The sequence below is a fragment of the Primulina tabacum genome, unplaced genomic scaffold (genome assembly GCF_025594145.1).
Source record: "Primulina tabacum isolate GXHZ01 unplaced genomic scaffold, ASM2559414v2 Contig557, whole genome shotgun sequence".
NCBI classification, from domain to species: domain Eukaryota; kingdom Viridiplantae; phylum Streptophyta; class Magnoliopsida; order Lamiales; family Gesneriaceae; genus Primulina; species Primulina tabacum.
Genome location: NW_027459785.1, coordinates 54,829 through 81,153, shown reverse-complemented (window position 1 = coordinate 81,153; position 26,325 = coordinate 54,829). Strand labels below are relative to the sequence as shown.

General features: G+C 35.6%; 4 protein-coding genes and 1 pseudogene across 7 annotated transcripts; all 5 read left to right on the top strand.

Moving 5' to 3' along the window:
- Nucleotides 1–1,876: 1,876 nt before the first annotated feature.
- On the top strand, nucleotides 1,877–4,570 carry LOC142534512 (protein EARLY-RESPONSIVE TO DEHYDRATION 7, chloroplastic-like; annotated as a pseudogene).
- Nucleotides 4,571–7,129: 2,559 nt separating this feature from the next.
- LOC142534515 (protein ALTERED PHOSPHATE STARVATION RESPONSE 1-like) lies at nucleotides 7,130–11,210 on the top strand. Of its 2 annotated transcripts, none has more exons than XM_075641380.1 (5): nucleotides 7,130–7,275; nucleotides 7,398–8,265; nucleotides 8,960–9,162; nucleotides 9,363–9,586; nucleotides 10,176–11,210. In XM_075641380.1, the coding sequence occupies exons 2-5, from the start codon at nucleotides 7,599–7,601 to the stop codon at nucleotides 10,954–10,956; spliced, it is 1,875 nt and encodes a 624-aa protein (XP_075497495.1). In that variant the 5' UTR covers nucleotides 7,130–7,275; nucleotides 7,398–7,598; the 3' UTR covers nucleotides 10,957–11,210. The 2 variants fall into 2 exon arrangements, with proteins under 2 accessions (XP_075497495.1, XP_075497494.1); XM_075641379.1 differs by having other exon boundaries at nucleotides 7,135–7,311.
- A 1,098-nt stretch (nucleotides 11,211–12,308) lies between these two features.
- Nucleotides 12,309–16,245, top strand: LOC142534516 (3-dehydroquinate synthase, chloroplastic-like). Its single transcript, XM_075641381.1, has 8 exons — nucleotides 12,309–12,820; nucleotides 14,104–14,254; nucleotides 14,346–14,513; nucleotides 14,608–14,834; nucleotides 15,145–15,268; nucleotides 15,422–15,484; nucleotides 15,703–15,846; nucleotides 15,933–16,245. The coding sequence occupies exons 1-8, from the start codon at nucleotides 12,474–12,476 to the stop codon at nucleotides 16,062–16,064; spliced, it is 1,356 nt and encodes a 451-aa protein (XP_075497496.1). The 5' UTR covers nucleotides 12,309–12,473; the 3' UTR covers nucleotides 16,065–16,245.
- A 1,413-nt stretch (nucleotides 16,246–17,658) lies between these two features.
- LOC142534517 (rac-like GTP-binding protein ARAC6) lies at nucleotides 17,659–20,534 on the top strand. Of its 2 annotated transcripts, none has more exons than XM_075641384.1 (8): nucleotides 17,659–17,765; nucleotides 17,953–18,220; nucleotides 18,552–18,639; nucleotides 18,781–18,890; nucleotides 19,009–19,072; nucleotides 19,812–19,876; nucleotides 20,008–20,073; nucleotides 20,176–20,534. In XM_075641384.1, exons 2-8 carry the CDS (start codon nucleotides 18,122–18,124, stop codon nucleotides 20,275–20,277), a joined length of 594 nt encoding a protein of 197 aa, XP_075497499.1. In that variant the 5' UTR covers nucleotides 17,659–17,765; nucleotides 17,953–18,121; the 3' UTR covers nucleotides 20,278–20,534. The 2 variants fall into 2 exon arrangements, with proteins under 2 accessions (XP_075497499.1, XP_075497500.1); XM_075641385.1 differs by having other exon boundaries at nucleotides 17,718–17,760.
- A 1,299-nt stretch (nucleotides 20,535–21,833) lies between these two features.
- Nucleotides 21,834–24,621, top strand: LOC142534518 (F-box protein At4g35930-like). Of its 2 annotated transcripts, none has more exons than XM_075641387.1 (5): nucleotides 21,834–21,980; nucleotides 22,341–22,767; nucleotides 23,614–23,688; nucleotides 23,783–23,892; nucleotides 24,019–24,621. In XM_075641387.1, the coding sequence occupies exons 2-5, from the start codon at nucleotides 22,375–22,377 to the stop codon at nucleotides 24,278–24,280; spliced, it is 840 nt and encodes a 279-aa protein (XP_075497502.1). In that variant the 5' UTR covers nucleotides 21,834–21,980; nucleotides 22,341–22,374; the 3' UTR covers nucleotides 24,281–24,621. The 2 variants fall into 2 exon arrangements, with proteins under 2 accessions (XP_075497502.1, XP_075497501.1); XM_075641386.1 differs by having other exon boundaries at nucleotides 21,835–21,980; nucleotides 22,289–22,767; nucleotides 24,019–24,618.
- The last annotated feature ends 1,704 nt before the right edge of the window (nucleotides 24,622–26,325 follow it).

The following is a 26,325-nucleotide window of genomic DNA, read 5'->3' as shown; positions in this document are numbered from 1 at the left end:
TCGCTCCATTTTCTTCCACTTCACTTCACAACACTTAAAATTTTTCTCACTTACACGATTTTACTACTTCACAACACTTAAAATTTTTATCTCTTACACGATTTTTTTACCACTTCAAAACAATTAAAATTTTTATCTCTTACACGATTTTATCACTTCACGACACTTCAATTTTTTATCTCTTATACGATTGTACCAATTCACAACACAGATTTATTAAATTCTTAATTTTTTTTTTTATTTTACCTAAAATATTAGCGACGGTGATTAATAAACCGTTGCTAAATTTAGCGACGGTGTAACAAACAGTCGCTAATTAGCGACGGTTTATATATGCTTTCCGTCGCACATATCATTTGCTACAACAACGATTTTTCATTTGCGACGGTTTTGATTGTCTTTAAACGAACCTGAAAACCGTCGCAAATTGTAGCTACGACAAATTGTCTTTGAACGAACCATTTAACAACACTGACTTTAACAACAGTTTTAAAAGGGCTAGGACAACAATTTTTCGTATGTCATTTTTCTTGTAGTATAATTATTAAGTTAAACATAGTTTGGATCTTTGAAATTATTATAAGATTTTTGATTGTTTTACTTTCTGTTCAATTTAGTGTCATTTCAATCTGTAAAACTTGTATTTTTTTTACATTCTCCCAATAAAATATTTTGAATGCATTAACAGAACGACTTAATCGCTTCTAGGGCCTTTTTATCAACATGTTAGCTGGAAAAGAAGGTTTGTATGTTTTATGCTGCACCGAGTATTAACTTTGGCCTAATGCAAGCTTATTTTATCCAAGATTAAGGTGGAATTCCTTCTGGGATCTTTCTACCTTTTTTGCCCTTCTTTCCGCTTCATCATCCCTAAATTTTCTCTGCTGTTGATATTGAAGCAATTTCTTCGCTCTTTATATGTCTTAAGATCAACCAATTTCATTCCCCTCTCGATATGATTTAATGTTTTTTTCCAAAGCATATGCAAAGCATACACGTCAAATTAACAGTGTTTACTTTGGTTCGAGTGTGTTCTCCATTACAACTTCAACACTTTTCTCTTGTCCCTCAACTTTACTGCTCACGTCAAAGGAGCAGAAGCCGATGGAAGTAGTACTTTTATGTAAAACACAAGAAAATGACAGCGGTCCTTGGTGAAATTTAAATAAACCAGTGTTAACTATAGCACATGAATCTTTTTATGCTTTGGTATTGACTTGAATCATATGTCAGATAAAGACACGCTCAAGGAAACAAGCTTATCAGTAAATCAAAGCCTGAGATAAAGAGAGAGACATGGGAAGTTAAAGACGAAGTTGGAGCCGAGGCAGCAGCTAGCAGCTCCAATCAGAGGTGGTCCTATTGACATGTCAAGTCTTACAGTCGAGCTCGGTCCCATGGAGATCCGGACTTTCCTCCTAACATTTGGAAAACAGCCAAGAATCTCAACCCTTTGATAGCAAGAGTAGTGCTTGATCCTTTCTTGGAGTTATCGATTAATTAATGAATAAATGATAGAACGAAGATCTCTTCCTTGGACCGGGAATACATGTAGACTATTTGATTCGTTGGCCGTTTCATAGGGGATGTTTGCATTGTAGTGTCATCAATGTCTCGGACATATTTTCTCCTAAATGAAAATTCTCCGCCCCACTTTGTGTATCAATTCATGTTACACAAATATAGTCTAATTTTTGTTACATACAAGATTTACTTACCATAAAATAAAGATTAATTGTACTTTATCCAACCAAATTGTTAAAAAAAAATTTATTGTTCCCCTGAAATTTTTAATATATTTTTTCGATTTACACTAGAAGCGTGATTGAAATTAGAAAGCGTGTTGTGAGGTAACTTTTAGCGATATTTGCGCGGGAATATTCATATTTACGTTGATTGTTTCTTCCCTGGACTAGTCTGTTTGAACAGAAGGCTAAAAAGCTTGCATCTTGATTCAACAATGGCGTCCCAGGAACCAGACCCTAACCTTACCCCATTGTACCCCCAATTTTCCACCTCGAATCACAAAACTAACCCAACCGCACCGCCCCATTCATCCCTCTACCCCACCATCGATATGAAAGACCTGGTGGAGAACCTTTTCCCGGACTCCAACGACCCTGGAACCAACCCATATTCCCCATCCGCCCCACTCGAATCCATCGAGGAACCCCTCATCGCAATCCCCGGCGCCATGCTTCACTTGATCGACAGACACTACTCCGTGGAGCTTGCCACTGGTGATCTCCGGATCCTCCGCCTCCTTCAGGGGATCAACACTGTCGCTGCTCTCGCCTCCGTCTCCGACGAAATCCAGTGGCCCTTAACCAAGGACCTCGCCGCCGTCAAGCTCGACCCTTCGCATTATTTCTTCTCCTTCAAACCCCCGTGTGAAGCTGAGGATTCAGACTCTAGCGATGACGAAAAGAAGGAGAACCGCAAGAAAAGAAAGACCCTGGAAATGATATGTTGAACTACGGGTTGACGATAGTTTCCAAAGGGCAGGAATCGTTGCTTAAGGAATTGGATGTGATTTTGGATACCTACTGTAATTTTTTCGTGCAGAAAATCGCGGGAGAAGGCAGTGACGGCTGTGGTGGAGGTCGGTGAGGTCATGGCAGGAGAATGAAAACGGATGAGAAGAAGAAGGAAGCGGTGGAGGGGCAGTGTGGCGCTTACTGGACCCACACTTGCGCCGAATGTGGAGGAGTACTAGTGGGACTGCGGCTAGGCTTATCGCCGCAGGATCAGGGAGATGATTAAGGGAGTACTGTGGCTGTGGAGATGTGACCTGTGGATAGACTGCAATGGGGAAATGAGTTTCTGAAAAAAAGAATGGCTTCTGGAGGGAAATCTGAGATTGATCCCAATACTTTGAAGAGAATCAAAAGGTCTGTTTTTATTAATACATTTATTTGGTTAGATTAGATTAGATGTTTGATGGGTGAATAGCAATGTGCAAGAGTATCATAGTTCATAAGACGTGCTTTATCGAAGTGAGACGTTCTACGGGATCATGCACTCTGATTCTAAACATCTGAAGATGTTTCATCACATATCACCCGCTATGTACTTAATAAAATGTTGAACAACGTGACCATAAATATTTGTTAATCTGTCTCTGAAATTAATGGCTGTTACTTGTGAGTCACGCCTTTAAAGCACGCCAAGGCTCGTGCTTAACAAAGGCTACGGCATGTCTCATCCAAGGGCTGCAACTTGCTTGCATTGCATCTATGCACAAGAACACACACCTTGTGGGCCTTTGATACAGTCAGCATCAACTTGTCTTGCTGTAGATGCATTCTCTAGTACTTCTTTAGATGATCCAAGAATTTAGTCAAGCTGCTGATTAATGAATTCGATGGGGACGAAAACTATATGTTTGGAAAATTTATGTATGACACTTGATTTTATTTTTTATTGGATCATCACTCCCTCCCTTGTGTTGACTTACTGTTTCAAGGTCGGCTTATACTCTCCAGGGTTTAAGAAGGTGACCAAGATGACAGAGAAAGTAGCAAGTGGAGTACTTACAGGAGTTGTGAAGGTTTCTGGATTTCTTTACTGGTTCTGTTGCAAACTCTAAAGTAGGAAAGAAGTTCTTTGGGCTGTTGCCTGGAGAAATTGTTCTTGCTTCTCTGGATGGATTTAGTATGTCTAATTTCTATACACTCAAATTTCTGCTTAACATGATCGATGATGATTTGTATCATTAAGGTGAAGCTGATATTTTAATTTTTATGGCATATCATTGTGTAGCAGCCATTCCAGATTCTTGGGTTCATTTGATATATTGGCTCCTATTTTCTATGTATTTGTATCAACATCATGTATATCTGAAACTAACTTAAAACTCATTTTAAAAATCTGTTTCCTTAATTTAAACCCATGATGGTTTCGAAAACAGGCAAAATTTGTGATGCGGTTGAAGTAGCCGGGAAGAATGTTATGGCAACCTCCTCCACCGTCACGACTGGACTTGTCACCCATAGGTAGATTTGCCATATTTGATCTCACCGTAAAAATGAGGGGTGCTTTTTGTTCTGCTTTTCATCTTCGGCTTTGTTTTTTCTTTCATCAGGTATGGTGAAGAGGCCGCAAAGGCAGCAAGTGATGGGCTAGATGCTGCAGGACATGCCATAGGAACCGCATGGACCGTGTTCAAGATTCGGCAAGCACTGAATCCTAAAAGTGTACTAAAGCCAACTTCCTTAGCCAAGTCCGCTGCTAAATCAGCTGCTAAAAAGAAGGGCAAGAGTTCCAAATAAGACGACACACGTGATACTTTTTTGCTACTTCTGTACATATATATGCCATGGTTCAAAATTTTTCTGCTTTCTCATTAGTTTTGTACTGGAGGAGCTGATGGGCACAAAGTGTTCGTGGCTTTTAGGTATATATTGTGACCTCCTTTTTTTAAGTCTCGAATTCAGAGGTCCTATGCTACACCCGGAAAAGAACTCATGGCGTAGTCTCCCCCCTTGCATGGGTGAAATTACCATAAATAATTTTGGTCCACCATGTTTGAGAAAATGAAATTTATATAAAATTTAGAACTTTTTGATGATTATCTTGTCATTTTGTTCTTTGCTATCGTACTCGGACACAAGCAATACCTAAGAGCATTCGGAGTAGGTAATTCCACCGATCACTAGATTGAGACTCACGGTCATGACAGCAACGGTCTACCATGTGTGGAATTTACGCAACAGGGTTGTATTTGAAAAAGTTAAAGTCAATCTCGAAGACACCATCAAGAAGATAAAGATACACACCTTTTGCTGTGTACCTGAAGCCATTAACATTGCTTATGAGTTGTTGTAATTTATGCATTAGTAGTATTATGATTCGAACTTTGGAGCTTTGAGTTGTATTTGGTTTCTGGTTTCCGTGTTCCTGGGTAAGCTCAGTAAATTTGTATCCTATAACTTTTTACCTTTTTAATGAATTTTGTTTCATTTAAAAAAAAAAAAAAAAAACTTAAACATATACAACGAAATTAAGCGTGCGGTAAAAAGATTAAAAAAAATATTGGTCAAAACGATGGTCGACCGTGTCAGCAACGTTTTCTTGAAGAAAATAAAATATTAAAGCTTTCACATTATTTGAATTTCTTTTCCTAAAATAACCACTACTCATTCACTTCCTCCCACACATAAAATCTACGAAGGTAGTAACACATTATTTTTATTTTTTATTTAACTTAAAATAATTAATATTATGTTAAAAACTAAATACTCCCAAATATGATTTAGTTTTGACAAGTACTTTCAAAATATTTTTCGTATTTTGTAAGTGAAAAAATTTAAAGTGTGTGTTTGAACAACATTTTGTAAAACGTTTTTGAAAAATATTTTTACAAAAATTCTCCATGTATAGTTTTTATAAACAATTGAGAGGTGTTTTTTGATATTTTAAAATAAAAAACACGAGTTAAACTAGAATTAAATTTTTTTAATTATAGAATAACAGTCCAACATCTTTTTTTATTTATTTATGACAATAAATTCGTTTTTAAATAATTTTCCAAACATTTTTCAACTCTAAATTTTTTTTTCTTTCAAAAAAATAGTTGTTCAATAACTTATCTATTCTTAAAAGAAAATATTTCATAAATTTTTTTAAAAAAAAACATTTTTATAAAAAAAATTATAAGTATTTTTCCAAACACTATCTTATAAACTTGTTTTTCTTTCGTACAAACTGAAAAAATAAGATTTATAAACAATCTTCAAGCTTTCTAATTTTTTAATCATTTAAAAGATGATCGTGTTTCCAATATTTAATTATTAATTAAAAATGAAAAGATAAAATACTATTACAAATTTGTTTGTTTGGAGAAGTTGAGGTTTTAAAAAATAATTTTCTTAAAAAACATATTATTTTACTACATAATTTTTTTTAAAAAAAACATTTAAAAGTGTTTTTTAGAAGTTAAATTTTTAGCTTTTAAGCTTCAACTTCAACTTCTACTTAAAAATAAAAACAAAATATTTTCAATATTTATCTAAAAATTAAAACTATTTCTAATTTTATAATAAAATATTTTAAAAAATAAATTTATTTAAATGGTTTTTTTAATCTATAACTTCGTGTTCAAACTGATCGTAAATATGTAAAAAAATTGAGTTATATAGTTTTCCATTTACATTGATTAATACTTACACCTCAACCGACTCTTCGGCACTCCCTCCCAGTTTGAATAAATAAATTATTACTAAAACATACATTCAGATTCAGTCCCTTGGAATTCCTTGTTCTGACAAAATTACCCTCACTCAGTCACCGAATTTACCATTCTCTCTCCTTGCTGGACACATCATAAAATCTTGTTACAGTGAATGGTATTTGCTTTTTTTCCCACTTTACTTCCTCAAAATTCAAAAAAGAAAATCCAAAATTCAGACGGTAAAAATTATGTAAATATACTTCAAACGTCCTCTCTAATTGCTCACCGACTAATTTTAAATTATGGATTGAATTGTTACTTATTTTAACAACATTTAATGCTCCAACCATAGTCTAGATTTGATATTCTAATCATTTTATTATATACTTTTAAATTATCATACTATATTATATAAAAATATGACTATATACTTAAAAAATATATACAAAATTCTTTATCATTAATTAAATATATATTTTGCATAATAGAGTATTTATCTTTTTATGTCGAAAACTCTAATTTTTGATAATTGTCTAATCAAATACTTTAAATTATGACTAGATATCTTGTGAGACGGTTTCACGAATCTTTTTATGTAAAACGAGTCAACGCTATCGATATTCACAATAAAAAGTAATACTCTTAGTATAAAAAATATTATTTTTTATGGATGACCCAAATAAGAGATCCATCTCACAAAATACGATTCGTGAGACCGTCTCACACAAGTTTTTGCCTTAAATTATACAATCATTCTCCTAACATGAATAATAATTATTTTTTACTTGTTTTGATATGATATTAGTTGTAACACTATGGATTATGATTTTTTTAGTTTAATAATTAAATTGGACTTTGATAATTAAACGTTTAATAAATAAATAAATAATATGAAGATCCAAAAATAATATAATATACGGGGGGAAGGGCAATATGGAGAAAAAGAGAGTGGTAAAACATTTTGGCACCCTGCCCAACAACTCACTTCTTCTGTAGGACCCAAATATACTATTGTCTTCTTCTTCAACATCTCCACTTTCTTTTCTTTTTTCTTCTGTCAATGGCGACGCATTAAAGAGAAGTACAGCGTCGATGCACAGCCTGTCACTTGTTTTCTTCTTCAAATTCTGTTGGCTTATGTAATATTCAGTATTTTTTTTTGAAATTGGTATCCAGTGTTGTGTAAAAATGTTGAATTCATTATAAGCAAACGTGTTTTTTGCAGGTACAGATCAGGATTCTCTCTCTTTCTCCAGTTTGTGGCTTCTCATTTCTTGTACTTTTACTGGCACGGCTGTTTACTTTTTGACTGTGATGAGATTTGAAAACAAAGAAACTGGTAGGAAATATTTGAATGATGTTGGAATCTTAGCGGTAAAGATTGAGTTTTTATTTGTTGTATCGTGAGAGAATAGAGATTTGAGAGATGGGTTGTTGGTATTCGAGATTGATAAGTGGGGAAGAAATGGTTTCGAGATGTAAGGCCAGGAAGAGGTACATGAAGCAGTTTGTGAAGGCGAGGCATTCGTTTGCCGCCGCCCACTGCCTGTATTTAAGGTCTCTCCGCACCACCGGCGCGGCTTTGCTTCAGTTCGCCTCCGAAGAGACCAGTCTCCACCACCACCTCCGGTCGCGAGGCACTCCTGTGCGAGTCCCTCCTTTTCCCAACCCACCACCAGCAATGAGCCCGACTTCTTGGACCACCACCTCCACCACCACTTCCTCTGTTGTCCACCCTCCGCCGCCCCCGCCTCCGATGTCTTCTTCATCTGCGTGGGATTTTTGGGACCCTTTTATGCCGGCTTCAAGGTCTGTGGATGAGGAGGAGTGGGAGGAGACCACCATTAATTCTGATGTTGCCGCCACAGCCACCGCAGCTGCTAGGAGCGTGGCTGCCCCTCCGTCTGTGGTGACGGCGACAGCCACCAGTAGCAGTAGCGAGCTTGCGGTGGTGGTCTCTACGAAGAGTAAAGATCTGGTTGAGATCATCAAAGAACTCAATGACTACTTTGTTCATGCTGCCAATGCTGGTGGTCCACTATCGTCGCTGTTGGAAGTCCCCACTGGTCAGTTAAGTCACCAAGACTCGTCGGGTAATTTCATAATCTCATTTCCAGATCATGTCTTTTTCGTTGTCGATTTTATCGACTGTACATATGTATGTCTCTTTTTATTTTGCAAGAATTTTATGTTAGAAATTTTAATAAAATATGTGATTGAAACCATAATGCACGTCATTCATGTAGAAATAATTGAAAATAAATAACAATAACCACATATTGGAATCCATTTATTGCTCTAACGTGAGAGTTATGGATCTTCCAACTACAGAGAGCATCGACTATATATAAAACATAATTCACTATGTGGGCCCACAAAATATTTCCAGCATTCTGTTTTTCCATATATTTTCTTGAGAAAACTATGACTTCAGACAATTTGATGCCATGTTTGTTGGGTAGCAAGAATTGTTTTCTCCATCCGGAATGGCTGCATTATGAGAATTTGCCATTATCATTGAAATATGGTGTTGGGTATGTTGCATGGTTTAAAAGTTGTGAACTGCTGACCATAAACGACACGGCCTAAACCATCTTTGGTTCTCAATAGTTGCAAACTGAAGCAATTGTTGGGTGGGTGATTCTGGAGTTGCATTGTTGTTACTAGCATTCGATGCAAGGACGAACACTCGATTGCACAATGTTTTATGTTATAATTTATCTGTCAACCCATGTGGGTGTATCCTTCTATGTTCTTTTGATTGGTATTGGATTTATTATGCTACAGGAAAAGATGATGGTAATGTGAAGAGCTTAAGCCCCCTATTGTGGACATGGGGCTCGAGCAGTGCAAAATGGAATGCATTTGGGAAGTTTTGTGATGATTCGGGTGGAAATAATATTGGTCGTGGCAATGATGGTATAGCGACTCATTGTTCAACAGTCGAAAGGTTGTATGCATGGGAAGTGAAGCTCTACCAGGAGGTTAAGGTATCACAATGTATCTATGTTGCGGCTGAACTCAATACAGGACAAAACACCACGTCATTTTGATTTGTAAAAAGAAATTTGTATTAATATATTTTCATTTGGTTTCTGGAACCAAATATGATTTTAGTATGTAAAGGTACATCATACAATCATGTTCGCGAGGTTAACTGGTTGAAAACTTTTCTTTGATGATGTTGTAGAATGCTGAGTATTTGAAGTTAGAACATGAGAAGAAGGTAGCTATTCTTAGGAAGGTAGAGATGAAGAGTGCCGATTATTTTAAAACTGAGAAGGCGAAAAAGGATGTCGAGAAATTGGAATCACAGATGATGGTTGCTTCGCAGGCTGTTGAGGCTACTTCAACCGAGATTATCAAATTAAGGGAATCAGAGCTTTATCCACAACTTCTTGAGCTTGTAAAGGGGTTAGTTAATCTTCCTACATATTCAAAAGATCCATGCTCAATGTTTTGGAATTTAAAGTTTTTGTTCCACCAGACATTGAACCGTTAATGTTAGGCTATCGATAGAATTTACTTTTATTATAAAGCTTATTCTCTTTTCATAATTTTTCCCTATAGTCTCCATTTCACTTATAGATAGAAGTGTGGTGTTAATTTAGCTACCACTGATGAAGATTGAACACTTGACATATGACGAGCAAATATTCGAGTGAGTAACATGTTATCTTCTTTTATTTGTCCAGCTTCTATGAGACTTCTCTAAATGGATGAAATCTGGTAAATTGTGAGTCGAGTAAGGGGGTGTCAAGAGGGCTGACACCAATCCTCCTTAAACTTCCATACAGATGTGTGCTTTTTTTTCCTTGAAAACAGATAAAAAAATATGCTCATTCCTTATGCTTTAGACAACTTCGAACTTTTAGGTTCACCCTATTTCTCTCTTTTTAGAAAACAGACTTCAAGTGAATGAATGTCGATATCAACTACAAGTTGCAAACTATGATTTATTTATTTAAGCTTGCCTAAATTTTTTTCCACTTGATTTTTCCAGGCTAACGTGCATGTGGAGAAGCATGTATGAGTTCCACCAGGTGCAGACGCACATAGTCCAGCAACTCAAGTACCTTAGCTCGATCCCATCTTCCAGCCCCACCTCTGAGATACATCGACAATCGACACTCCAACTCGAGTTCAAAGCTCAGCAATGGCACCTCTCCTTCTGTAACCTTATGAAGGCTCAACGTGATTATGTTCAGTCGCTCACTGGCTGGCTCCGCCTCAGTCTATTTCAAGTCGGTAACAATCCGCTTCACAAAATGAAACAAGATTCGGCCGTTTACTCACTATGCGAAGAGTGGCAGCTTGCCATAAACAATGCCCCAGACAGGGTTGCCTCGGAGGGAATCAAGAGCTTCTTAACTGTCATCCACGCCATTGTAGTGCAACAAACTGAAGAACAGAAACAAAAGAAGAGGTCTGATTTGGCATTCAAAGATCTCGAGAAAAAGGGATCGGAGCTTAGATCACTGGAAAACAAATACGGCCCATATACAATACCAGTTTGCTCTAGTGAAACAAGTAAAAACCCGGTGCAGGAGAAAAGAGTCAAGGTTGAGAATTCACGGGTAAAAGCAGAGGATGAAAAAGCTAAGCACGAAAAATCAGTCAGTGTGACGAGGGCTATGACGATGAACAACCTACAGATGGGGTTGCCACATGTGTTTCAGGCTATGACTGGTTTTGCCAACGTGTGTACACAGGCGTTCGAATTGATACACAATCAGGCCAAAAGTAACCATGACTTGCATAACGTGAAAATGATTTTGCCTTGAACAGCTGAGAAGGATGGATTTTCAAGCGTTAATTTTGACTCCCATGTACAGATGTGTATCACCCTGCGCCCGCCGGTTCAGGCTCTACGGCCTTCGGTGAATGTGAGTAATGCGGGTTCGTGCTAGAAGCCTAGAATGACGTCCACGGTCATGCTCAAGAATCGTTTATAATGTAATATTAACTTTTTCCTCTTTACATTCATGTGTAGAGAATCCTACTCGTATTCTGGATTGATTGTGCTTGATATTGAATATTTTTGTCTACTTATATAATTTTATGTTCCTCCCTAGTTCCCCTTCGATATTATTCTTGTTCCCCAGCTTGTTAGATTATGAAGTATATTTAATTTTATATTTTGTATATTTGTCGCTAAACGTAATTATTTTATAATTTAGATAAGGATTTTGGTATATAATCATATAAATTTATGATAATTTAGATATATGATAGATTGATCGATCTGGTTCATATTTAAAATAAAAATCAATGTTTTGACATAAAATATAGTATATTTAATGAGTTTAATCATGTAAGAGATATGTTTTATAGAATTATGAGATGACTTAATAAGAGTTTTTATCAAAGATTATATATAGTTTGAAAGTGGCTCTCTCTTGAGACGCTCCACGAATCTTTATTTGTGAAACAGATCAATCCTACTGATATTCACAATAAAAAGTAATATTTTTAGCATAAAAAGTAATATTTTTTCATGGATGACCCAAATAAGATATCTGTCTCACAAAATATGACCCGTGAGATCTTCTCACACAAGTTTTTGCCATAGTTTGATGATTGATTTTGTACTACCACTTTAAGTGTACAAATTCAGTTTTTATTTTTAAAGATTTTCTTAATTTATTAAATAGTGTGAGATATTATAATAATAATTTTTATTATTAAATAAAAAGTAGGTCTCTTATGAGACGGTCTCACGAATCTTTATCTTTGAGATATGTCAACCATACCGATATTCACAATAAAAACCATGCGCCAAATTGGTTTTGGCGCAGGGGAGTGGGGTTGGCACAGCCCTCGTTAGAAAAAGAAAGACCGCGTCAAAATGATATTTGGAGATGTCCTTATTATGGGAATTTACTCTATTCATTAAGCTTTGAATAATTTATAATAGTTGGTTTGGAATTGAGCTCGACCAAAATATCGATCTTAATATTGTATTTGAGTCAATGCCTAGTATTATATGTTGAATTGCCTTCTGACCACTTGATAATATATTTTAAATTTTACGTTTTAATTATTCATTCATCAACCTGAGAATATTACTTTACATAATTATTAAGTAATATATATATGTGTGTGTGTGTGTGTATATATATATATATAAGGCCTGGGTCTGAATCCAAGTCTCCTCTGGTGAGCGTGAGTGTCACCTACCACCACGGAGAACTCACCAAACACAACTCCAACTAACCATCTAATTCAACTTCACCCGGACGTTACAAATCCTATTACTCCGCCTCCGTTGTGCTGCCGCCCGCATTTCTAACCACATCCGATGGCGGCTTCTTCCTCCATCTGCTCCCAATACACGCTTCCTCTGCCAACCCCTTCTCACAGCCATAACAAGCTCAGCTCGCGTCATTCGCTCGTCCGGTTGCCTGCCTCCGGTTCTTTAAGCTATTTCTCGTCTTGTCTATCTTCGGAATCTAATATTTATTGCAGTGGTAATCGTGTGGCCATGTTTGGATTGAAGGCCTCGGCTACTCCCGCTGTTCCCGTCCTGGATCAAACCTCGTCTTCCTCTCCTGCTGTTTCTACAATCGTTGAGGTAGATTTGGGCGATCGGAGCTACCCGATTTACATCGGCTCCGGCCTTCTCGATCAACCCCAGCTACTCCAGAAGTAATTGCTTCTCCTTTCGTTCCTTTGATATTATCCGTATGTACGGGTGATCGGTTTGTGATCAATGCTGGTTCACATGATTTGGGTTTTTCCCTCTCTTTCTTGTCTTCCGTCTATTTGGATTGTGGAATTTTCTCCTTTTGTTTAGTTTATGTCAGAAAGCTCTGAAAAAACAATAGGAAAAATGGCCCTTGATTGATGAACTGACTAGTTTTTTAGTGATTCAAATTGTTTCTGAAAGGCTGTGCTAGTAAGTAACTTAGCATAATGTGGATTATCGATGATATTTGAAGTAATTCACCTCAACCCTGTTCACCCGAGTATTTCCCTGCTTAAGTTTCCCTGCATATGAGTTCTAAAATTATTGTAGTGATTGGTTCAAGGAAATATAAATTATTTGAAGTGACATAATTTATTTTCAGTCCAAATCCAAATATCATCTGTAAATATTATGTTATATAAAAATTGATATAAAAAATAACAGGAAAATATGAACCCATGAAAAATACTTAACTATAGTGATTATTTTGATATAAAAAAACCCTTGTTTGTTCCATATCACAGAATTTTTTTGAATATTTTAATGTGAAAACACAGATTTAATGTTTTAGTTATACTTATTAACAGCTTTATTATATATGTTAGAATGTCATAAACTTTTGCTAATTTTATACAACTAACTGTTTACCATGATATATATCATTCCTCTTCATTATGGAATTCTTTTTCTTTTGTCGTCTTCTTTTCCGTAAATGTCCATATCTTATTCATGAAGCATAGTGGGGAGAAATAAAAACTAAAGTGCTCGATGTCTGTATCTTCTTCCAATTGATTTTCATTGTTAGAGTATCTGGTTTATACTGGCCCTTTACTTTTAAGACCACCTTCTGATTGTTATTTATGCATCTTTGTTATTTGCCTATGTTCATGGGATTCATTATGAACTTCTTAATTATGTATTGAGCATCTAAATAAGTTCCTTTGCTACTGGATTGTTCCACTGTGACGAGAGACCTAGCCCACTAGTTAGTGGCATGGCTTCTTCCATGCATTCACTTACGCCAAAAGACAAAGTGAAAAAAATGATAATCTAGTATCTATTGTATCACTATGATAATATATCAATATTTTTCCATCGCTATTCTTTGTGTTTTGCTCTCAATTTTTTTATTCTTTACTTTTTTCCAATTTCTTTCGCCTCATGTAAAGAGGATTCGAGTTTGGATTTTGCTTTGTTATCTCATTACAATAAGATTACTGTTAAGTCACTTATTACATTATAGGCATGTTCATGGCAAGCAAGTCCTGGTGGTCACCAACACTACTATCGCTCCGTTGTATCTTGATAAAACAATTTGGGCTTTAACTGACCGAAACCCTAATGTCAAAGTTGAGAGCGTAATTTTGCCTGATGGAGAGCAATATAAGAACATGGTAAGTATCCTATGTTTTTAGGACACTGTCATCTGGAATCAATTAATCAACGGCAACTTAGGTGCATTGGCATTATTTTATGTTTTCATAGGATACTCTCATGAAGGTTTTTGATAAAGCAATTGAGTCACGAATGGACCGACGCTGTACATTTGTGGCTCTTGGTGGTGGAGTCATTGGTGACATGTGTGGCTATGCCGCGGCTTCTTACCTGCGTGGAGTAAATTTCATTCAGATTCCTACCACTGTCATGGCACAGGTATGGCGCTGTTAGACTAATTGCATCTCGGATGGTTCATCATATTTTACAGCATTTAGTTTTCACTGTTATTCTGCTATGTTTCTCACCTCAGGTAGATTCTTCGGTTGGGGGTAAAACTGGAATCAACCACCCACTTGGTAAAAATATGATTGGAGCATTCTACCAACCACAATGTGTGCTCATAGACACTGACACTTTGAACACATTACCGGATCGAGAACTAGCATCTGGGCTTGCAGAAGTTATTAAATATGGGCTTATTCGAGATGCCGAATTTTTTGAGTGGCAGGAAAATAACATGCAGGCACTTATGGCAAGGTATAATTTATTTAGTCGTTTGTTGCATATTCATGTTGCCATTAAAACGGCAAGATGTGATTTGTTCGTTGGACGTTGAAATAATAAAAATAGTTGAATGAAACCTCGCTAAATTACTGAGACCTACGTTAATCAAAGAGTAGCTGCATAAAATGAGTGAAAAAGATGAAAATCTCACTGCTTTTGTATAGAATATATATATATATATAATTTTTTTGTATAGAAGATTTGTTTATCTGTTGTCCGTAAGTATGTGGTTTCGTTTTGTGATGATTTGGCCTGTAATATAAAAGGGCTATCTCGTCTGCAGGGATTCCAGAGCATTTACCTATGCTATCAAGCGGTCGTGCGAAAATAAGGCTGAGGTTGTGTCCCTAGATGAGAAGGAAAGTGGATTGAGGGCAACATTGAACTTGGGTCACACTTTTGGTCACGTGAGTGTGATAATTTGATATCTGACGGATGATATTTACTTTTAGAAATACAGTCACGACATGTGATTTTCCTTGTGAAATGCACCACACTCCTGAATTCTAAATTTTATGCATTAAGTCATTTTCTGATGAGATATCCACTGATATTCACAGGCTATTGAGACTGGTGTGGGATATGGGCAGTGGCTTCACGGGGAAGCAGTTGCTGCTGGCACGGTATGTAGGTTGTTACTTTCTAATTTCTATAGACTATGACAGTTTCATATTATTGATTTGCGCTCTTTTTTTAGCCTCATGAATGAACTCCTACTCCCCTGTATGATACAAACCTAGAAACTCCCAAGAAAACAAATTTTCCGCCACTGGCTTTAACTGGTTGGTTACAAATTTATTTATGCGGTTATGCTCAAGGATGCCATATTTTACAATTTCAGGTCATGGCAGTTGACATGTCTCGCCGACTCGGCTGGATTGACGATTCACTGGTAAAACGGGTGTATAATATCTTTCAACGAGCCAAGTTACCCACAGCCCCCGCAGAATCCATGAGTGTAGACATGTTTAAATCTGTGATGGCGGTAAGAAAGGACAAAGTCAAACACATACAACTCTCGTTAACATTCACGTTTTTGTTCTTGGTGTAATGCTGCTTTATGAAATGCAGGTGGATAAGAAGGTAGCCGATGGTTTGTTAAGGCTTATTCTGTTGAAAGGTCCACTCGGCAGTTGTGTCTTCACCGGTGAGTACGACAGGCAGGCCCTCGACGACACGTTGCGTGCATTTTGCAAGTCCTGATTTGATCTTGCTTGTAGCTATTTAACCATTGTCCTTGTGTGTGTAATTTTGCTTGCCAACTTCATCTATTCTTCTATGTGAACTCATTTTCCTTGTTTCTTTATGAGGTGTTTCTTGTGCCATTACTGAGAGTTTTGTGTAAAAGACCTCACGTATTGTAATATTAGATGTTCTCATTGATGACTAATTAGCTGATGGTTACCAATCAATTTTCGCCTAGAGACTTTATATTCCAATTGAGACATCTCATTTTTCATTTTTTAAAATAATTTCAAAATATTATAAGTCGCACGGGCGTATGCGCACACATACACACATATATGTATATGTATATGTATATGTAGATACGCACACTATTGGGGAAGTCCATTAGACTATTTACTTTTTATTTTGGTTGCCTAAAATTGGCCCCGTAATGAATTATCTATTAATCCGTGGGTAAATGTACATTTGCCATACCTGAAAAAAGAAAATAAAAATAGGAAACGCGTATACAAAATTGACAGTTTCTAATACCATTTTTAATCACAAGCATGAATGTCCTTTGAGGAATTAGTGCTTGATACGGTCAAAAAATGATATTATCCGATTTGAGGAGACCAGTAGTTGGCATCTCCGGCCTTCAGCTAATACTCAAACAACTCCAAACAATTAGCTGTATGGGTCTTCACCTACGTCACGAGCAAGCTTTAGGAGATGCAGGATACTGATGAAAGCTCTCAAACGCTCAGGTTAGCGATTATCCGATGAAAACTTTAAAAAAGAAGAGCAAATGATTATAATAATAGTAAGTTTCTTGTGATACGGTCTCACGAATCTTTATCCGTGAGACGAGTTATCCCTATGGATAACCCAAATAAGATATCCGTCTAACAAAATACGACCCGTGAAATTGTCTCACACAAGTTTTTGTCCTATAATAAAATGATAGAGATATTTATAATGTTTTTGGGCTTCAGCCTCTATGAGCATTGTTGAATTCAGGGGCTTTCATGAAGTCAAAAATAATTTTTGTGTGCATAGAATTGTAATACTTTTAACTCGAATAAAATATATTATACAATATATTTTTTACATAAAAAAATAATAATTCACGCAATATTTCTTCATAATTTTGTTAACCAAAAAAATAATGTTTTTACAGCGAAAAATAATAGGTTGGACATAAAATTTAATATTTTTCATAAATCAGATTGGATTGGATCGGAGATCTCTCTCACATGGTTTTTTTGTCTTATTTATTTATTTGGTGTTATGATGTGTTTTTTATTATACCCTGTTTACTTATACTAGTCATCGAAAAAAGCAATATTATCGTAATTCACTAACAACAAATTATTTGAATCTCATATAATCATAAATTTAAAAATTATTACAAAGTACGAGAGTGAACATAATTAAAATAATTCACTCGAAATGCATATTTTAGTAGTTTTACGTGTCTCTATTTCAAATTTAAAATATAAAAAACTCAGTTCACCAAGATATAAAAGTTGGAACAAGTTCGGACCCAATTGTCATAGCCCAACTAAAAACGAAGTCTTAACGCAGATGCAAATGCCCTAAGCCCGACGGCAAATTTAGGCCTGTTTATTCCGGGTCCATCGGCCCAGTGATATTTTCTTCCCCGCTGGAAAATCGGGGATAGAAATTAGAAAAATGGAGAACGATTCAATGACAGCATTTCCCGGCTAAAGTAAGGTAGCCATTTCACTAGATTTCTCCCCGCATTTTCAATTCTCTCACTTCCATTGAACCTCCATTTTTCTCTCTCTCTCTGGATCTCGATCCCCCCATGTTCTCTCATTCCCCTCGACGGTTCTCGTTTTCTTCTTCCGATCTTAGGGTTAGGGTTTGAATTTGACAGTTTTTCTCGGTGTGTTGACAGGTTTTTCGATTGAAAGGGGAGCTTGTGAATCTATGTTGTCTTTTATTATGTGTCATTGGGTGTAAATTGATAATCGCGTGCGGCATCAGGTCTTCTGGAGAAGATCTGAGAGGTGGACGGTGTGTGTGTGTGTGTGTGAAGGAAGGTGGTGCGATTTTCCATCTGAAGAATGAGTGCGTCGAGATTCATCAAGTGTGTGACGGTGGGCGATGGTGCCGTTGGCAAGACCTGTCTCTTGATTTCCTACACCAGTAATACCTTCCCCACGGTATGTACACCCTTTTCTCGTTCCTTATCGTTTCTTGACATTCAGTAAATCTTGAGAAGTTGGTGAAATGAGGTGAAAAAATCTGAGCTTGCGTTTCCGTTTCTTGTCTGTTGATGGGAAGGAAAGATATCTGCTTACTTGTGACGTTGCATCTTGTGGAAGAATGTGTATTGTTAAATCTTCGAAAGAGAACCTCAGATCAGTTTTGATTGAATGTTGCTTGTTGGTTTTTTCCGTATGTAGATTATTTCAGATAGGTAATGAATAACATTTTTAAATGTATGATTTGCAATCTGTTTAACATCTTTATTTTATTATTTAAATCAAACAGGATTATGTGCCCACCGTATTCGACAATTTTAGTGCAAATGTGGTCGTTAACGGGAGCACTGTTAACCTAGGCCTCTGGGATACTGCAGGTAACTAGATATATCTTTCTTGATAACTATTCTTCCAAAATTTCTTATGCACGGGGTTCAATACGGAAATTTAGAAATGTTTCCATCTTGAAGTATAGCTGTTATAATTTATGAACCTGCAATTTTCATTTTATGAAACAGGACAGGAAGACTATAACAGATTAAGACCTTTGAGTTATCGTGGCGCTGATGTTTTCATTTTAGCATTTTCTCTCATTAGCAAAGCCAGCTACGAAAATGTTTCCAAAAAGGTAATTCATGGAATGTTCTCTAAAGATTTTCTTTTACTCCATTTCCTTCTTTACCATTACTTTTATGCGCTTCACTTTTTCTTGGCTTTCTGAGATCATTCTGTTAATTTTTTTCCAGTGGATTCCCGAATTGAAGCATTATGCACCCGGTGTCCCTATCGTTCTCGTTGGTACAAAACTAGGTAAGGTTTCTTTGTTTATCTCTCTTCCCTGCCTCAGCAAACAACCCCAACAGTTACAAATAAATAAAAATGGACAGAGATGCTGTCGTGGACATAATTTGTAGGTGCAGTTAGTAGTAGATCTGTTGCTGCCATGCTTTAGCTATAGCACAAAAGGTTACGGCATTTCTCGTAGGCTAGGTTCTTTTAGTTGTGATACGTTATATTCTTTGGAAATTAATGTACTGAAAATTAGGAAGTAGTTATGCTCTGTCCTTTTTCATTGTTTGTATTACTGTTTTTTGTGATGTCAGTTTCAAGTTAAGTGATGCTCAGATTTTAGGCTCTTGTTCTTTTAAAAATTTCAAGATACCATGTTTCCATCCATAATGTTTACTTTTAAAAAAATTCTCCCCCTCTGATTAAATTGCACGTAGAAGAAAACAAACAGCTTGATTGGAATTATGGGAGCTTTGTCAGTGCTTCCTTGGATGCTGTGTTAATGTTTTTTGACAATTTTGTGCTATGCTTTTGTGTTTATGATTTCTCTTTTCTGAATGAGTCTGTAGAGCTCTATAAGAAGTATTTTTGCGAGTATTTGGTTGTTGCATATGGTGTTTTATGATCTTATATGGTGTAAGTTAAACAATTGTAGGATTCTCTTATGGCACAATTGTGTTACTCGTTCAAAAATGAATATTGCTTATACTTTAAATGAAGATTTTATTTGTTGATCATTGAATGAGTTTGTCGGATTCAGATCTTCGGGATGACAAGCAGTTCTTTGTTGACCATCCAGGCGCTGTACCGATCACTACCGTACAGGTGAGGCTTCACCTATGCTGCTCTCTTTGCCATCTACTTTCCTGATTAATTCTAAACAAAAAAAGACTAAAATCATCTTTTCTTCTTCCTATTTCTGAACATGATTATAATGCCATATCTCAAACGTGCAGGGGGAGGAGCTGAAAAAGATGATTGGTTCTCCTGCTTACATTGAATGTAGTTCAAAAACACAACAGGTATTCTCAAGATTCAATATTCAACTTTCTAGTTTCTTTTATTCGTACCCGTCACTCTTTCAACGCTCTGTACTCATTTACCCCATTATGTTTTCCCAACAGAATGTCAAAGCAGTTTTCGATGCTGCTATCAAAGTCGTGCTCCAGCCACCCAAGCAAAAGAAAAAGAAGAATAAGGCTCAAAAGGCCTGTTCTATATTGTGATCAGCATTAGGCACAATAAGGACAATAACCCACCATTGTTTCTCCTCCATCAACTTCATGTGCTTTTCCCTCCTCAAAGTAGGAACCGTAGTCTGCCTTCGCTTGCCCCAAGTTCTAGCAATTCGTATAGATGGCTTAAACCCGAATTGTTAAGTCATATCTAGTCACTTGCCCATTGTGTTTTCATTTGTTTTCTCTTGTTAACTGGACCAAGAAAATTGTTGAGTTGGTGGTTAATGTTAATTGTTCTTGCATCCGTCCTTTGTACCATGATCATGCTGACCACTTATTTGACCAATGCTTGACATGCTATCCACTCACGGGAATGGAAACGAAATAGTACAATTTTTTTGGCCATACTTATATATTTTATCTGTTATTATTATTATTTCCTACACACTAAGACGCCGACCGGCTGCACTACTTTATAGTTTATGTATTTCATTTCATTGGCCAACATGTCTCTTTTCTTGAGAAACAGAATAAAGTTTGGTCGGATAAGATTCTTGGTGGATCACAACCACTTTCTTTTTCATAAAAAAGAGAGAGAGTCCAAATCTACTTTTTAGATTATATTTCGTCACAATTCCATCGGTTTTAACTTTTAAGGCCTCGAAATAATATTAGATATACTTAATTCCCAAACAAACACATGTGGCCCCTTATATTTACAATTTCAGTCCTTTGACTTTTAATATTTAATTACACTTTTTGCTGACAATTTTGGTTAAAACCCTATCCGTACAGATTTCAAAAGATAACTTTTTTAAATAAAAAAAAATTACCTCTATCCGTACTCCTAGCTAGCGCCACTAAACATGCGTTGCAGGCATAATGTGATATTGTTTAGATTATTATTTTAATTTTTTATAACTTCTCATAAAAAAATTTCACACATTTAAAAATTCAAAAATTCTGGATAAATATAAAGAAACTATTTTAGTAATTTTAAAATTTTCAAATAAAGATTTTTGGATTTTTAAATATAGAGTATATCTCCCCTGATTCCATGAAATATGTGAAATTCATATGATCTTATTATGTGTTTTGATTGATGTATTTAATTTGGAGAATATATTTGATTTGATAAATATTTTGGAATATATTTCAAACAACAATTTATGCTTGGTGCATTTGAAATTTTCTAAAATTATTGTTGAAATGATTTAAAATTTTATAGTGTTGATTTGAAATTCATATGTCAATCCAAAAAAAAAAAAAATCAAGATATTTGAAACGAGATATTGAACTTATAAAAATAATAATAGAGCCAGGGGCATTTGACCCAGATTGTGGAAATATAAAACCCAGATTTAATTTTAAAAAATCCAAAACTATTCAAACCAATAAAGTAAAGGAAACTAACTCTAAAAACAAAAATTAATAAAAATAAATGAATTTTGCATAAAAAAAAATATTTAATATTTTGTCCTCCGCAATTTACGCCAAATGCTGCTCAGGTCCCACCAATAATATCACGCCACGTTTATCTTTATGCAGTTATTCGAAATTGTTCCCCAAAGAATTGGCGGGCACAAATATATTTCAAAAATTTTCCCCCAAAAAGGGTGACAAAACCAAGCTGCTTACGTCTCTCTCATTTCCCTCCTTTTTCCCCGTCCTCTCTTCCTTAAATATTCTTTTTGTTCTTAATTTTTCTTCGGTTTCTGCTTATGGCTCTGTTTTCAGAAGGATTAGTGAAGGTTTTTCATCTGAATTCTCGATTTTTTTTGGCTTGATTAAGTTTATTTGATTGGTCTCTGTGTTTTTCAAAAATATGTATTTAGGATTCTGATGATTGTGTTATGTTTGTTGTATGTTTTGATTGTGTTTGTCATGTGGCAATGGCTTTCCTATCGTGTATCTATCACGTGTAGTTTTTTTTTTTCCTGCTGATTATGACTGCTTGATTTTTACGCGATGAAGAAAATGATTTAGCTGAAATGGGTACCGTTTCTCAGTTTTGTTGTATAGAGGGTCTCAGAATTTGCTTTGTAATTGGTTATTTCAGTGGTGCTGATTTTGGTTGTGAATGGTTCGATGAAAGGTAATCTAAATTTGAGAGTTATCATCCTTGAGAAGTAAGAGATTCAAACAATGGGGAAGGTGTCGTCAAATGAAAGGCAGTCCAGAAGTGGGAGACAGAAAAGAAAGTCGAAAAATACAAACAATAAGTATTTGAAGCCGGGGGCTCTTGCCCAGCTTAGAAATAGCAAGGCATCAGCTTCTAAGTCTTGGATGGACCTTGGGAAGAAAAGAGTCGGGGTTGTAGATTCCAAGCACACTGCAGGCGATGATGTCAAGATTCTTCTAAATAAGAACATTGATAAAAGCCCCAAACTTTTGTCGCCTGAGAGATTCGAGTTCGCTCCAGGAAATGGGCATAGTGATGTACTTAATCAGAATAATTTACAGAGAACTCCAAAGACGCCTTGTGCCGCAGAACATGTTTTTGAGTCAAGGCTGGAGTCTCTTCCAATTGATTTACTGGTATCTATTAACTTCACTCTTTAGCTTAACAATGCTATGTGTGAATTGTGCAAATATTCGACAATGTAGGTTTTTCTGCTGACATATTCCTTCTGTCTATTTGTTGGAGTGTTAGAGTCTCTTTGTTGGCTGTTAGAGTAGTTGCCAATTTCTTCACCGGCGCATACAGATTCCTTGGACCATTGCTGTTTGTCATGTATTTTCACTTTGAAGTCAAAAGTTGTGAACTTGCTGATTCTTTTGGTTCTATTTTACAATGCTGTACTTGGATAACTCTGTCATTTTGGATTAAATGCCATTTTTCAAAATACTTTGTCTTGTTATTGTTTTACAACCCCAAACTTCTGATGTACAGATTTACTAAATAGACTTGCAAATGTTCCTCTGAGAGAGCTTATATGTCGTTGATGACTGATCACTAATTAAAAAATACTTAAGATTTCCGGAAAACATGTTTTGAGTTGGCATGGTTAATAAAAACAGCTATTGCACGTTACCCCGACTTTTGAGGAATTTATGTATTTGTTTAACAAATCATATTTGGAATCCCCTTTCTTGCTCCAAAGTGTTTTCTAGTTACCACAAGTGTTTCTTGACTCTATAAAAAATCTGAAATTGCAAAATAAAAGAACGAAGCACTACGGAAACTCTTCTCTCTAAAGACGTGGAAGCACATTGATATCTTGACTCTCAAACAAGTAGATACATGTTTCTTTAGGATCAGTATTTCCTGAATTTTCCTTTGCCGTGCATTTTTTTATCAGCTTAGTTGTAATCTACTGTTCCTGAACATCTGTTTCTTAATTTCTAAGGATCTGTGTTTAACTAGTATATATTATCATGAAGGTCAAAATACTTTGCCACCTCCACCATGATCAACTCAGAGCAGTTTTCCATGTCTCTGAAAAAATTAGGAAGGCAGTAAGTTCTATTCCATAACACTTTGTTATTTTACCCTGCCACTTTATTTTTAAAGTAACACGATGACATCTATTTAATGATTTGACTGGTCCAGGTCGTTATAGCGAGGCAATTCCACTTTAATTACACCACTCCAGATAGAGCAAGGCAAGAGATGCTAAAAATAACAACTCCACTACCGACTGATCATTGGCCCTTTCGGAGGTTTCTTTGTTTGTTTCTTTTTTGTTTTTAATTTAAATCAGTCATGGTCAATGGATAATATTTTGTTTCCCCTTAAGAAGTCTACTATAAACACCAAATGTTGAAACATATTGGAACCATTTGCAGCAAGGGAGGTGGAAAAGGAGTGTGGATTGGCAGTCCACACTCACCCAAGGCACCGAAGCATGGCCCTCGTCCCCCTTCTCGTCTAAAATGCACTGAGATGCGCCAAATTGCAGCTGTTCTCTTCCAAGAATCCCCATTTTCTTCAAAATGTTTGGTGCCATCGTTTTTGCCGAAACCTGTCTGCAAATCCTTGGCTTCTAATAGAGCCCTATTCTACGAGGATGAACTGTGTCAAGCAGTTGCGCAAAACAATCTTCGTTGATTTTTGCTATGGTTGTTTTCTGTTATTGTTTTTGTTCCATATATGTGTATAGCTAGAACATTGGCATGATTGCTTTTGGTATAGTTTCTGGAGATTTGGAGTAGGCCGGCCTGGTGAAATTTTTGTAGTCAATTTAGGTGCTTGTGAATTTTGGGGCCTAAAGATTCTGTTAGATTTAGATTGGTTAGTAGTATTTGGTTCTTGAGGTGAATAATGTAACATATTAGCAATATGTACAGTTTTTTTGGATTTTTTTATATTTTAGTATTGGATTTTCAACTATCTTAGCATGCACATTATAATCAATACATTCTTGTAGACTCGTGGTCTATGTCTTTAAATAATAATAATCATAAAAAATTAGGCCTCGCCTTGTATCGACTTCTAATTTTTCATATTAATTATTAGCAATATGGCTTTTAGGAATTTTTTTTTTAAAAAAATACAACATTCATCAAGATTGTCTCAGCAAGTCATTAGATACAACTTCAAACAGCAAAGGTGGAATACCACCATTGAACCATTCAATATTCGATAAAGAAGATAGCGCTTCACTAGCTAGACAATATGCTGACTTCGTTTGCCGCAGTGACAGGAAATCTGCCGAATCAAGAAGTGATTGAACTTCTATAACTAAAATACCATCTGGACCATGATTTTCAATCGATTGAGTTACTGTTTGAACAGTCTAAAACACCTTGTGGATCACGAACTAATGCACCAACGTCGAACTAGTTACATGAATCATGATACATCAAATACTGCATCAACGCCCAATCTTAGCTGATTTGGAGAAAGAGGTTTCCAAACACAATGTGGGATAAGTCGTTTTGAAGAATTCAGTGCGTCTCATACCAAAAAACTTCTTCGGAAGTCATCTAACAAAGATATTGCCCAATCGATTCTGAATCCTCCCAACTGATTATAATGTGCAAGTGCATTAGTAGAGACTGATAGATCTAACACAGTAGTCGATTTCAACTGGTTAACAAGACAAGACGAATCTTTAAAATATTTATTTCATTTCATGTTTTCTTATTCTATTAGAATATACTTTAAACCTTTCCTATTTTAAATTGATTTTCCATAAACAAAGAACATTTTCATTTACCTAAGAATAAAGAGAGAGGGATTCATTTCCTTGTACTAAAATTGTGCTATGATAATGGTACGGTTATATTTTGTTTTAAGAGGCACTTTAGGTTTTGTATTTCATGATTCCGGGACAAATATACAATATTTAATAAAAATATTACCACCACTAAATTTTTAAATGGATGAGCTTATTGAGGACTTCTGAAAACATGTCTTTGATATTTCTTCTTGTATAGAAAATTGAACACTTAAATGAGTTTATAATGACATAAAATGCACTCTTATAAAAAATAGGTTTTGCCATTTTCATAAAATAAGAGCAAATACGAAGTATTTGTTAGTTGATATAAGAGTTCGTTATGTTGTGGCGTTACATGTGCATGAGATGTGATGGAATAATATTAGATACAATCATCAACAGGAACACAAAAAAATAAGTGATATTTAGAACAAAATGCTACGTGTGTACCATGAATAATCTTATACGACAAAAATCAACTCTTGAACATGTTGAAATCACCTCTATATTCTAGATAGCAGTGCATAGATGAATCAGACCATAATAATAATTCTTATGGTTGAACTAGTGACAAATACTTGTAGAGCCAATTTTTTCTAATAATTTTTTGGGCTTGAATCAATTAGTACATAAATTATTTAGAACAATTATTACATGTCAATTGACAAAAAAAATCCTATTTAGTTTAACGTAGATTTCTATCATGATTTTTATTTAATTAAAAGAATATTTTTGTCAATTGATTTAGAATGATTAAAGCAAATTATAATCTCTATATTATCTAAGAACAGAAGTAACACTCATGTTCTTATTCTCACCATATTTTCAAATTTTGAACATCCAATCCTTATCTATATTTTTGAAAGTATAGTTATGTTATACATTAATTATTATTTATTTAAAGTATGGTATTAAAGATAAATCGGCTATT